General features: G+C 40.0%; 2 protein-coding genes across 2 annotated transcripts in view; one reads left to right on the top strand and one right to left on the bottom strand.

Moving 5' to 3' along the window:
* Nucleotides 1–5882, bottom strand: part of STRN3 (striatin, calmodulin binding protein 3) — a 77289-nt gene extending 71407 nt beyond the window's left edge. Inside the window, exon 1 of the mRNA XM_004681959.2 lies at nucleotides 5384–5882. Coding sequence (XP_004682016.1) covers nucleotides 5384–5665 — 282 coding nt within the window. The 5' untranslated portion in view covers nucleotides 5666–5882. The remainder of the gene's footprint in view (nucleotides 1–5383) is intronic.
* Nucleotides 5112–14702, top strand: part of AP4S1 (adaptor-related protein complex 4, sigma 1 subunit) — a 31622-nt gene continuing 22031 nt past the window's right edge. Inside the window, exon 1 of the mRNA XM_004681958.2 lies at nucleotides 5112–5281. The gene's annotated coding sequence lies outside the window, so the exon portion shown is untranslated. The remainder of the gene's footprint in view (nucleotides 5282–14702) is intronic.

Raw genomic sequence — 14702 nt, 5'->3', positions numbered from 1 at the left:
GAAGTACACTGCTGAGGGGAGCAGCGGGTGGGTCACGAGAGGTCTGCCACGCCATGTGTCCCCTCCGGGGCAGGCGGGAATCGAACTCATGTAGAAGTGGCTTTAGCTTCTCAGTGCTGTGCTTTAACCCGCTCCGTCACCAGAGAGGGCCCCTGGGTATACAATTTTAATAAGGATTTTTAAAGTCCATATCTTGAAAGTATATACTGAAATACACAAAATTCTATTATTCTAGAATTTGCTTCAGATAATTTGGAGCGGGAAAGAAATAGATAGACATTAAGTAAAACAAGACTGGTTGTGACCTGTTTCTGTATATGATGAATGCCAAGATTGTGAGAGCTCAAAGATACAGCACTGTTTTTCTATGTTTAAAACTCTCCATAATAAAATAAACTAAAGCAAGGATATATGTAATACAACATATTTACAATACAGAGAACAAACTGTGAGAGACAGATTTAGAGGGAAACTGTTAGGTTATTCCAGACAATTCAGACCAGAGAAGCACCCTGAATTAAGTCAGTGGTAGCATAGAAATGAAAAGCATAGGTTAATCAGGGCTATTTCCTCAGGCACGGATTAGGCTTCCAGGACACTGCAAGCAATCTTTACTCACTTTTCTCTCTTTTTTTTAACTAGAAAAATCTCCACAGTTTTCATCATGTATTCAAAACTAGTAATTACTGAACTAGAGTGCATTTTAGGATCTAGGACTATCTGTATTAACTAGTGCCCCTATTCACTTCCCTATGATCCATTTTTTTTCCCTCCAACAGAAAGCATACTTATCCTTTCCTCATTAGGAAAAGTACTGTTCCCTTTGAATAATTAATAGCCCAGTTCACACACTTTCAATAAAGTTCTCTCCTGCTTTAGAATTTCTTCAAACTCAGAGTACCTGTGGTTAGTTATTTATACTTCAAACCCAAAAGTATACTTAGCCCCTAAGGACTTTTTGGAAATTAAATGAGCTAAGATATATTTTAAGGTTGGGCATAACGAGCTCAGTAAACATTATTTAGCTGAACCTTCATACAGATTGCCCTTACCATTCATTTTCTCTGCCTCTTATTAATTTCTGATTTATCACATTTCATTTGCACAGTACAAACACTCAAATATATTCACTGAATAATTATACAGCAACCCATAAAACTCAGAGTCAACATATATGGGGGGGGTAATTAGTGATCTTTTTAGCAACTACTGATGGGAAGGAGGTATTAACATTAAAAAGGAGAATGAGTAAATGTGGTCTTTTGTTGGGGGAAGATGAAGGCATTTGAGATGAACTGAATAAAACATGTATTGGGGAAAAAATAGAAAACTTACATTATATCTAATTAAAATAGCTCCTATTAACTAAGATCTTCAAATAGCCACACATAATGTTATATTGTATCTGTATGCCAGAGTGTGTAAACACAAATGCTAAAATTTTGCATTTGCTAGAGACTTAGAAGTTTTAGAATACAAACTCCTGGATTAGAATATCTATGTCATATTTTTTTTAAAATAAATATAATAGTTTTTTTTACATCATTTTGTACATTGGCTTTTTTTTTTTTTCATCTCAATTGTAAGCACCGTGGGTTTCCCATCACTGAGTCACCCATGTGCCATCTCCATAGACCTGTGCACTTCCCTCCCCCACCCTTTGTTCCCATTCCCCACTTCACCCCCACAAAATATCTCTGGTATATGTCTATGTCATATTTTTTAGTTGGCAAACATTCTGTGTGTACAACATTTTGTGGCAAGAATATTTAAGTTGGTGATGATATTTTCTATTAGAAAGCACAAAACAGTTCTCTTTTGAGGTGTCAGCAGCTGTTGATGTTAGGTCTCTGACAAGATTCATTCATTAGGGTAACCATTCTTTTTTTAAAAAAAATTAAGAAATTATTACATACCAAAACAATGAAAAATTAATACATACATGTAATATACATAAACTTGACCAAGCATATCATGGGGACCCAATATACTCTGCTGAAATGCACAGAAGTGCATGACACATAGTGAGACACAAAGAATTTTAAGTCATTACCTATTTCTATAAAAAAAAGGCTAAGATGACAATGTAACAGTGATTACAACAATGGCAAAGGTTTTGGACTCAGGCAAACCTGCATTCAAATCTCAGTATAATCCTTAATAGCGAGGGGTCCTGGTGGTTACTCAACCTAAATTTGCCTCATCTAATAGGAATGATACCTGCTTCATGAGACTGTAGCACTGATTAAGGGGCAGTTATAATTTTGATAACATGAACTGCCAAATCCCCACAAACACTCCATTTTCCAAGTCTTGGCCAAATCAAGCCAATCTTTTAGAGGGTGAGGGAGAAGCCTGGATATTTTTTGAAGTCTTACAAGTAATTCTGACTAGCACTGTTATTTAGAAAAACTTTCCTACAGCTTTACTAATGTTTTACCAAGTCCAAGATAAAGAACTATCACAAAAATAAAATGCTTTAATAAATGATCCTCTGGGCCCTCCCTGGTGGCACAGTAAGTTGATGCTGCACTGCCAAGAGATGGCTGCTTCAGGGCTGCTTCAGTGCTAGTTCAATCCCCACCCTGGAGGAGATCCACATAGTGCAGAGGACCTCTCCTGTCTCCCCCGCTGCTCCCTTCAGCAGTGTACTTTGTCCATCAGCCTGTCCTGCTCCCCACTCTGTTTCTGGTGAATCCTCTCACCACCCCTGCACGGCTGGCCTATAACCCATTTCTGTATGTACAGATAAAAATTTTTAAATCTTAAAAAAAAAAAAAAGATCCTCTGGTTTAGTTATAAATTTCCAAGACAGACCTCTATTTCAAAAGCCTTTTTACAAAGGATAGAACCACAGTGAAAAGTTTCAATTAAAAATCATTTCCAAAGCCAGGAAAAATTACATCAAAATTAAACTACCTTAGTCTCTTCATACTCATTATTGCACAGTTTCACTGATGAACACTTGAAATATACATATAGATGAACAGTAGTTACAAGACTATATACAATAATATTTAAGTGGTCTTAGTTCTGTGGTATCTTTCTTAAAAATAAGTTTAAAATTAAAATCTATGATTTATTTAAATTCAAAAATTTTTTATTCAACACACATTTTTAAATACACATTTCACAAGCAATTTTACTGAAGACATGAAAGCAATTTCAGTATTCTAGAACCAAAGCTGAAACTTTATTAACTAATGCAATAAAACATTTTAGAAAATAGAATAAAACCACAAACACAATAAAACTATTCCAAAAGAATCAGTATGAATTAATGAAACACCCCCCCCCAAAACAATAAAAGCTGTTCTGAACGGCTGTCAACAGATCAATTGAAAGCAAAAGAGCAAAAGAATATTTCTTAAAAGACTTGCTGCTGCCAAAAGATTCAGGGAAAAAAATCAGGACTAGAACAGACAATATGACCTCATTTTGTGTATGATTTTACTGATGTAAACAAGACATTTCTCAACTACTAACATCAGTGAGGCTTACGAAGGACTAAAACAATTTGCAAAGTCAAAAGGTGGTAAAATACAATCTTTTCCATAACAGCTCAAATGTCACAGATACTGTATTGGGACCCGTGAAATTCGGTTATTTAGTGAGCCCAAGTATCTGCTTTTGTAAGTGCGTTTTTAAAAAATGCCATACAGGCCCTCCCTGGTGGCGCAGCGGGTTAAAGCACTGCACTGAGAAACTAAAGCCACTTCCTCATGAGTTCGATTCCCGCCTGCCCCGGAGGTGACCACATGGCGTGGCAGACCTCTCCTGACCCGCCCGCTGCTCCCCTCAGCAGTGTACTTGTCGATCTGCCTGTTCTGCTCCCCGCTCTGTGTGTGGTGAATCCTCTCACCCTCCGCATCTCTGGCCTGTACCCCAGTTCTGTATGAATAAATAAATAAATCTAAAAAAAATAAAAAAATAAAAAAAAAATGCCATACAAATTTCATTCAGACCGAATATTAAATTTGCAATATTGTGGAAAAGTTGTATAGCAAAGCTGGAAGTCCCAGAAATTTTAAAGCTGACTACACACAAGCTAAAAGAAACAACACATTTTAACTTAAGCATTTTGAAGTTTTATTTTCAAAAGTCCAAGTTTATCAAAGCACAATTCTAAAACACTGAACTAACAGGTGTTAATTTATAATTAAATTTTTGAAGACTGTGTCAAACTTTGTAGTGTTCATTTTACTGGCTCAGTAACAAAACTGAAAAGATATCTGAAGACACCCTTTCTAAATTAATCCAATCTTACTTGTTTCAACACTACATTTTCCAAGCGTGTATGTCAGCAAACAATACTGCTTACATTCTAAATATATACCAGTGTAACGAACAGGTGCAACAATATTTAGTGCATGATTTTTTTCTTCTATGCCTAAATATGCCCTGGAAAGACTTTTAAAGTAAACACAAATAACCAAAGAGCTGAGTACTTATAAAATGCAACCACTATGAATTCCGAATCATGAGCCCTTAAACTACCAGCACCTTCCAAACGTTAGCCAGCCTACAAAAGTTTCAACTTAAGGAGTCGGACTCAATGAAGGGTCCCGAGTACAGTTAATTTTGTTTTACACGTCTGAGTCTGCAACGAAACAAGTACGTTTTACTTGAAGCTGATACATTTCATAGAAACAACACAAATAGTATGATTTGGTTTTTAAAGAGTAAAGGATATGGAGTATAGGCTAAGGAGGCCTGGTGAAGCATAATCTTAAAAATGCAGGGTAGACAAACATTAGTGAGTCTGTCCCTAAAGGAAATAGGGTAGCCTAAGGTACTTCAAGTTGGCGCTGGGAAGGGAAAACTTCACAGGTAAGCTGCAAGCCATTGTGCTAGGAGGCAGCCCAGGAAAGAAGCGTGGCTGTCAAGGGGCAAGTGCGGGGCAAGTGCGTACCAAGTCCGGGGGAGGGGGCCAGACGTGCCAAATCGGAAACGGGGGTGACCCGGGAAAAGGTGGTAAGGTGCCCATTCCAGTGCCTCCCCTGGGTTCTCCACTTCAGGAGGCACCAACGAAATCAAACGCCATGTCCCGCAGCACACGCCGTACCATCCCACGGCGGAGCTCGGCCCTAAACTCCCCAGGCCGTGGTAGGCAGCCTCCGGAGGAACCCCCGGAGACGCCATACTAAAAGCCAAAATGGCTGCCCAAAGGAAGCCTGCACCGCGCAGCTAGTGAGGATTTGGGAACAAGCAGCCGAGAGAAAGGGGGAGGGGGACTCTGGGACGAGCCCCCACCAGCACCGTCGCCCCCCGGGTCGCACAGGTAGGCTCCCCTCGGCCTCCCAAGATCGCGGGCTCCAGCGCAGGGGCTCCCGGCCCCACCCCCCAGCCGTAGCCGTCCCGTACACCGACCCCAGCGAGATACCTGCAGTTCGGCCCGCTCCACCTCCCAGTGCGCTCGCTCCATTTCGAACCGAGCCCACTCGTGCTGGATGTAGTGCAGGATTCCCGGGATAGTGTACTGCTGCGGCCGGGACAGCTCGGGGCCTGCCGCGGGACCCGCACCCTCGACGGCCGGAGGACCCCCTACTCCCGCTGCTCCATTTCCCCCTGGAGAAAGGCTCATGTTTCCCCCCGGCCCTTGCTGCTGCCGTGGAGGGGCCGCCATCCCCGGGCCGCCACCACCGCCTCCGGCGAGCTCGTCCATTGTGTGTGGGGCCCCGGCCGGGGCGCAGGGCGAGACGCCGATGGCTGGGGGGAGCGCCGGGGAGGGTGACCCCGCGCTGGCGGCGGGGCGGAGGCGGCCTGGTAAAGGGGCGAGGTGGGAGTCGCTGCTGTACGCCTGCCGTGGGTCAGAGCAGGGAACCGCCGGCCGCCGCCATTACAGTCCCTCCTCCATCTGCCCGGCTCACTACTTTAGGGAAAGGCGGGGGGGCCGCGGCGGGAGGGGAGAGGGCTGGGCTGGGAAGGGGATAGACGTAGGGCCGTCGCTCCCGCGCAGCATGCCGGGTAGAGAACGCCGCTGCCGCCGTTCACCCACTAGCCAAATAGAAGCCGGCCTCGCCCTACGCAGGCGCACTGTGGGCGCCGTCCCGAGTGCTGTTGTGGGGCGGGCCTTCCCCGCCCTCCTACGCGTTGGGGCGGCCAGGCGCGGCCTCAGGACCCTGGTTGCCCGTCTGCGACTTTGGAGAACGAGGCTATCTGTCCCTTCCGTTTCAGTGTCCCTGGCTCTGTCAGTCCCCAGACGCCATCCCCCAACCGAGGGACTGAGCGGCATCTGTGCCCTTGGTACTGGGCTTTGCTCGGGCTGGTGGATTTGGTGGACCGCAGCTGGTCGCGGATTCTTGACGTTTCTTTTGCATTCCTTGCGTGTTTCTGGCCGTCCCAGAGGGTCGGGCCTTGTCTCTGCCTGTCACTCGTTCGTTCTCCCGTTTCTTAGCTCCAGTTCCTCCTGGGATTCTGGGGACTTCTCCTTCCGGATGTGGTGACTTACTCTCCTGCTCCGTTTCGTGCCAGGGCTTTGGTCTCAATTCCGTGCTTGCGGTCACCGGTCGCAATTTACTTATTCTGCTTCCCCTCTTCTTTTCTGTTCTGGCATGGGATATATTTTGGGCTTTTGAGAAGGGACCAGCAGCGATTATTTTTTTTCACGCTCCCTTTGGGGTCATGGAAAATATCTTGATGGTAGAGGGAGAAAATAATTTTGAAGAATGGTTAGACTAACAAATTGATGTCTTAGACGTGATTGAGATCAGAAATATTGTTATTCAAGCAGAATGTTTTCACGGAAATAGGCAATAAAAGCATCGTGAATACAGCTGACACCCCGAGATGAAATTAAGATATTTTCCGGAGCATTAAATGTTATTTGACCATAATATTACACAAAAAAGAATTTTTCTCTGCCAATTTAAATTTCCACTAGGTTATATAATCAGCTAGTTGGTGTGTTTTCAAAAAGATAACTTCTCATGTCTGCTTTACTGTAATAGAGAGTGGACTGGACTTTGCACTCATGCTGTCATGAGTTTTTTACACATGAACTGAGGCTTTATGTCACAGTATTAACATATAACTGTTTTGTTCAGTTATGTCCTTTTTTAAGGGGTTTTATAATTGATGAAAAGTTCAGAAATAGCTGCTCAATACCCATATACACCAAAAAGCATTTGTGACAGGTGTGGGCGACCTCCATGATGGCTTCAGGAGAAACATGGCCACTCATATTCCCACTGGTACCTTAAGTTCAAGTAGAATGGACTTATGAAACATTTTTCTTTCTAACCACCTTCAAAAGAAACTACTCCATATCTTCTATTACCTATTTTATTAAATAGCATTACATCCAAACTTAAGTCCCTGGCTCCAATTCCTTTTTCACTAACATCTTTCATATCTCTTCCATTATCTTCATTCTTGTTTAAACATTCCCACCCTTACTCTTTCCCCACTTACCACTACCACTGATAGCCTGATTGATCTTAAAAAACAAATCTGATCACCTTCCTGCTTAAAATATTTTTCTAATCATTAAATGTAGAATAAAACTACATTTCAACTTAGCATATAAAGTCCTTCCAATTGTAAACTCCACTCCCCCCCAAACCCCCCACCACACACACACACACACACACACACACACACACTACATACAGTAATGCCATTCCTTTTTCTCTCCATCCAGACTGCACTGCTCTTGGCTCCTCAGATACTTAATGCTGTTTTGCTCCACAATGATTCAGATACACTCTGCCTATTGCTTTTTCTTCCTTTCTTCAAAATTCAGCTCAGGTATTACTTCCCCAATAAGCTTCCAGATCCCTGAATTTTAATTTATAGATTGTATCCTAATTTTTCCTGTTTATCTCCTGATATTCATTACATTGTATTTAAATGTGTATATGCTGATCAGTGACATACTAAACACTTTGAAAGGAAGACCTGTACATAACAGTACTTGAGATCTTTGCTTCATTTGTTTACTTTTAATTTCTCAATTGGCTACTCATTTTCAGATACTCTGTTAGTCCCTGGTTATTCGCTGATCCAGATAATTCCTGCCCTAACAGATTATACAGACAGGTTTTAAGTAAAAGAATTAGCACCAACCATCTGGGCTTCCTCAGTATCTTGTAGATCTATTTTAAAACTTTCATTTAAAACTTCATGTATCCTCCCTGTTTGAAGAATTTCAGTTGAACATATTTTTTAAAATGGTTTTGTTAAAGCCATTTGACTTTAATTTCTCAATTTATTACTCTTTTTTTCCAGATACTCTTTTTTTTTTCCAGTTAAAAGTAACACACTCTTGCTATGTTCTTCTGGAGTCATTTAGCTGTAGGCTTGTAGCCTCTTGTAAAGGCAGAACCAGTGCACCTCTTGTTCACAATGTCTAGGACAGTGAAATCCATCAAGAAGTGTTTGATGAGTAATTTAGAATTTTACATGAATTTTTATCCTTCACTCAGTCATTTCTATTAGCTTTTGCTGCCATTATACCAGCCATCTCTTTGGTTCAGTGACCAGAACTGCTGAGTATTAAACATAAAGGTGCCAAGATTTTCTCCTATATTGAGAGGATATATTCTGCACTTTGTGATGTTGTGTTCCTGGGGCACTCCGCAGCTAGCTTCTAGAAACTAGTCCTCTGTAGATAACAAGTTTTCTTGGGCCATTTTATTATCTACAACTCACCTACCACTGGAACCCCTCCCTAAACATGACTGAGTCATTCATTTGCTTTCTTCAATCTCACCTTTAAAATTTACTATTATATATATATATCTTGTCCTTTCACTAGTCCTATTCATCCCTCTCCACTCACTGTTTCAATTGCAATATACTATAGTTGATCCTCAAGAATACCTGCTTTTCCCTGGAATCCCCTATGCCTTCTTTGTATTTCAACTAATAAAGGTAAAACATTGTTATTGGGGGGTGGCCCAGGAGTGTGAGTATGGGGGGGCATGAAGAATGCCTGTTTATATCTTTAATCAGTTTAGAATTTTATTTTTTCACTTTCCCATCAGCTAAGCTTAGACACATGTATATTTATTCTAGCCAATCAAAAAAGTATATTTCATGTCACTATATTATGACAGCAAATGTACATTAAGAAGAATTCCAAGCTTCAAAATGTTAACAGTGGTTAACACTCAGATGCCTTTGTCCTATTTATTGCAATACCTGATACATAAAGAGTTTTAGACCCTGCCTTAAAGTACTACATGATTCCCTGTAATTACTCACCTGAACATCCAGTTTTATACCTTGCTGACTATATACCTGACATCTTCTAACAGAGAGCTCAAACTGGTTCACAGAGTCATCTCTTTGCATCATCTGAAAAGATGTGACAGGTACTCTTGGGGGAGGGGGAAGGGCAAGTGCAGAAGCTGAGAAGGAGTTCTTGGTAAATTCCTCAAGCCCTTAGTAGAATAGGAAGTAGTTCTCTTACATAAGTGAGTGAGGATGTATATTTGGAAACAAGAAACAAAGTCTCCTTTCACTATTCTGTGTCCTGTGTCCTATTACTATTATTGCCTATGGTTTCCAAATCATTTGCATACTTGAAATAATTTTTTAGGTAGTTTGGGGGTGACTTAGTCATTTGGGGAAGTTACATAGTGTTTACAATGATGAGTACAGGAACAAATGATCATCAGCGCTCAGAGAAAGATTGTTGAGAAGAGCTGGCCTATGTCCAAAAACCAAAGGTGCAATCTGTATAATGCAGATGGAATAGAAAAGGAGGCAGCTTTGATGTATGTGTGCCATGGCTTAACCTGCCAAATAAGATCAGATATCTATGCCTCATTACAATAATTGCCTATGGCTAAGAAAATTGTAGAAATACAGGCAAAGCATTTGAAATGTTGAAATAATAGATTGTATGGGAAAGAAAAAGAAAAAAGTATCTTTACAGCTACCAGAATCTTTAGGAAATTCAACCGCTATATAAAATTCTAGTCTAAGTTTATGAATTGTCTCATGGGTAATCTGAGTCAGAAAGCAGTAAGTTCTATTAATATTGTATAACGGCTAACTCCTAGAGATGTCAAAAATTGGTGGGGAGAAATAAAGGATTATTGGAGCCAAGCCCCTCCTGGACATTGGCTAAAAGTTAATAACTAGGTCTGTACATATAAGAACCAAATGACTGGAAAATGTGACTGAATGGGAAATCACCAAAGCTTTCCTGGGTAATAATTTAACAATCTTGGAAATGTGGTTTTTCTCCTGCGGGAACAACAGGAGAGAATGTTCAAAAGAATGATACCCAACACGCATACCTTGCCTGGGAAAACTGCTAGACATTGTTTTCTTTAGAAAATGTTTTAAATTCGACAACAATTCATTTAAAAATAACCTTTTTTTTTTTTTAAGATTTATTTACTTGTGTATACAAGAACTTGGGTATAGGCCAGAGGTGTGGGGGATGAGACAGAGTGGGGAGCAGAACAGACAGATTGACAGAAGTACACTGATGAGGGGAGTAGAGGGCAGGGCAAGACAGGAGAGGTCTGCCAGGCCATGTTGGTCACCTCCCTGGCTGGGATCAGACTGGTGCTACAGTGGCTGCCGATTCCTTATCGTGCTATGCTTTACCCTGTTGTGCTACCAGGGAGGGCCCAAAAACATTTTTAAAACATTGTAACCTGTAGTTTTATCTTTTTATTAATAAGGTATATGATGACTAATTCAAAGAAAAAATTTTAATTTCTTTAGAGCCTTTAAAAATAACGTATTGCCGTTTGTACTTTTTATTTTATAGTTTTAAATGTAATCAATATTTATATTGCATAGACTTTGTTTTCCTTTTGAAAATATGCAAAAATAGGAAATATTGAACTCTTATTTTCAATAATTATCAAGATTTTCTATTCTTAAATCATCTATTCCACTTTTTTCCCCTCAATTAAAAAAAATTTTTTTTTAACTATTACAAAAATTTAACAAGGCAGCTCTCCTGCCCGTCTGTGACTATGCAGGTGTCTCCCATTTCTTTCTCCTTTCCCTAATAAACCTGTCTTTTAAAAATGTAAACACCCCTGGTGGTGCACTGGGTTAAAGCACAGCATGAAGAAGCTATGGCAGCTACTGCAGCATGAGTTTGATCCCTAGCCAGGGAGCTGACCCAACTGACATGGCAGACCTTTCTTGACCAACCCACTGCTACCCTCAGCAGTGTACTTCAGTAGATCTATCTGTTCTGGCCCCCAACCCCCTACTCTGTCTCTGGTGAATCCTCACCGGCCCACCACCTCTGGCCTGTACTCTAGTTCTTGTGAGCATAAATAAGTAAATATAAATAAATTAATTAAAATTAAATGTAAACAAACAAACAAAAAGTTCACCATTAAAATGTACATGACCAAATTCTTACATCAACACTAAGCAGACCCTTTAGAAAAGTAATTGATTTCACTGACTGACTCAGTCTTGGTTTAATCTCATTCCATGGTTTCTAAAGAGGGAATGATGGAATGATGGTGCTGTTTCCTCATGTTGCCACCTTTTTTCTATTGTTCTGTGACCCACTAGTCATGGCTATCGCCACAGATTTCGTCTACCACAACACAACATTCATAATGGGATTTAACACCTTACAATAGTCCTTTGATGTGTCTGCCATCATTTAATGTCAGTAAGAAGTTATTGTCCATAGATTTTTTCAGCTTGAGAAGGTAAATTTTTATGCTGTCTAGTCAGTCAACTCCAGGATGCCTTCAAATAGAACTCATGGTCTCTCTCACATTTCCACTGCAAGCTCCAGGAATTTTTTTTTTTTTAAGATTTATTTACTTATGCATACAGAACTGGGGTACAGGCCACAGGTGCAGGGGAGGTGAGAGGATTCATCAGAAACAGAGTGGGGAGCAGAACAGCGAAATCAATTAAGTACACTGCTGAGGGGAGCAATGGGTGGGTCAGGAGAGGTCTGCTACACCATGTGGATCACCTCCGGGGCAGGGGTTGAACTGGCACCCAGGAGGCTATGACTACCTTGCAGTGCTGCATCCCAACCCATTTTGCAACCAGGGTGGGCCTCCAGGAATATTTTCAAGTAAACTCCAGACACAATATTATTTCAATGGTACATACTTCTATGTATGTAGTATGTAGAAGCCTTTAACAATTTAGTACATAAAAAAAAAAAACACTCAGGCACTCAGAAGTCTTACCACATCTACCCACCAAAAAACAAAACAAAACAAAACAAAACAAAACAAAACAAAACAAAACAAAAAACTCAGTACCATATCTATAAAATTAATCATAATTCCAATATACAGTCTAATCCCTTGGCCATACTTACTATTCTCCAATTATTCTTCACACACACAAAAAAATATTTTAAGAGTTGGTGATTTCAGGGTCTTCCCTGTGACGCAATGGGTTGAAGCACAGTGGTGGGAAGCTGGCCTCAGCTGCTTCAGCTCAAGTTCTGTCATTGGCTGGGAGGGTGACCCATACTGCTCAGCAGACATCTCCTGTTGCTGATCTTCCTGTTCTGCTCCACACTTGGTTTCTGGTGAATCCTCTCATGGCCCTGCACCATTAGCCTGTAGCCCAGTTCTTTATGCATTGTATAAATAAATAAATAAAATCTTTAAAATAAAAAAAAAACGGTTGGTGATTTCACATAAAGATCCAGGCAAAATCCACAATATTTCATTTAGTTGTCATGTCTTCAGGTCTGTTTTGATTTCCCTTCTTCTTAACTCTCATCATGCCATCTATCTGAAGAGTTTTGTTTTTTTCTGTAGAATTTCCCATATTTGACTCATTGCATTTCTTGCATTCTGCTTATTATCGTCATATTTCCTATAAATTCTAAATTACAATTCTAAATTCTAAATTCTAATTTTAGAGGCAAGGTTTGATTACAGGTTTTAATCTTATTGTCAGAAATACTTTTCCATTGGGATGTAATTCCTATTATATCACATCAGAAAACACATAATGTCTAATTGTCTTAATTTTAGTAAATTAAGATCAGTCATATATAGCAATTGTCAGCCTTACCAATCAGACACTATATGTCTTTTAACACATAAAGTATGTCTCTTCTCAGTTTCTCCTCACTTTGGGGTCTTTGATTCTATAATACAGCTTCCAGTGGGTGTTGTCATGTCTTCAAGTGATCTGGATTTGTTCTTTCTTTGCACTCTTTGGCAAAATAAACCTGCCAAGTCTCCTCCCAATTCCTTCCAGTGGTCTTAGATTCATTAATGGGATTATCATTTTCATATAGAATTCTCCTTCTTTGGGTGATGACTTGTCTTTGATTTTTGGGCTCTTTGGCCCTTTTGACCCTTACAAGTCTACTTTTTTGAACCTCCACCTCTTCCAGCATAGGTATGGGCATGTTCATACTTGTTGCAGTGGATAATTTGACCTACTCATTAGTCTTCTAGAGTGCCAATGGATATTTTCCACATAGGTTTAGTAAAGACGTTTTTCTGTAGATGTGTGTATGTGTGTGTGTACACACACATGTATGCTATCCTGAGTGTCCTCACCATTTTTTTGTGGGGCTACTGGGAGGTCCCAAAAATACTCTGTTGCCATCTCGACTGCCTTTCTGTCCTTCACTCTTGACATTTTAAGTAAGTATGAATATCCTCTGGGCAACAGTTGGGCAGACTCTTGTCTGACAACTTTAATCTCCTATGTATATTATTCAACATGAGTTGTAGCATGTTAACATACTTATTATGAAATTCAGAACAGCATAAAGTGCTTTTGGGCCAAGGGCAGCCAAGCAGGCCACCTGAAAGGCTCTACCCTGACATCTGATCTGATTGAGAATGATACTAAATTCAGATACTTGTCTGTATACTTGCCTTGGACAGCATTTGCCCAGTATGTTTAATTTATTGGAAGTAGAAAGGGAGATTAACTGAACTCACTAAGAGAGCAAATCAGACTTAACAATTTTGGATGATTAGGTCTAATCACAAATATTAACCACTCTGTACTAAGTGTAGTATTATGAACTGCCCTAAATTCTCACATTATCTGATTGAGTCATTTCTAAGGCATTTTAGGCTGCTTATTGTGATCAACTACAAGTACATAATGTGTTAGAATTATGCTTCTTGTGAGATGCTTCAGGGTCACTATTGAAATTGCCAAAATGTGTATACTAGCCATCTATCTAATGAGATATAAAACGGCACTTTACTTCTGTGGTCTCCCTCCTCAAAACCCCTAACTCCAGTCTAATTATAAGAACATGAGATGAACCCCAATAGAGGGACATTTTATAAAATATCTGACCAGTGTACCTAAAGCTATCGAGGTGATCAAAAACAAAGAAAGCATGAGAAACTGCTATAGCCAAGAGAAATCTAAGGAGCTATGAAGATTAAACATAATTTGATATCCCAGATGGAATCCTGGAACAGAAAAGGGACTATAATTAGAAATAATATATCAATATTGGTTTATTAATTATAATAAATGTACTGTTAACAAGATAGTAATAATAGGGGAAATGGGTGTGAGATATGGTGTACTGTCTTTGAAACTTACTCTGTACATCTAAAACTTCTGAATTATAAAATATATGAGTTAAAAAAATAACTAGTGAATCACAACCACCATTTTTCCTCATCATGTTGTTATGGCAATATACTTCAAAGATACTGCAAGTTTTAAGAAATTTCACAGTGACTTCCTGTATACTCACTATTTAGATTCTACCACTAACATTTTATTATACTTAGTCATATGTC

Source organism: Condylura cristata, unplaced genomic scaffold, assembly GCF_000260355.1.
Source record: "Condylura cristata isolate star-nosed mole 26May11 unplaced genomic scaffold, ConCri1.0 scaffold00013, whole genome shotgun sequence".
Classification (NCBI taxonomy): domain Eukaryota; kingdom Metazoa; phylum Chordata; class Mammalia; order Eulipotyphla; family Talpidae; genus Condylura; species Condylura cristata.
The sequence above is the reverse complement of the archived record's forward strand: the minus strand, read 5'-3'. Positions and strand labels throughout refer to the sequence as shown.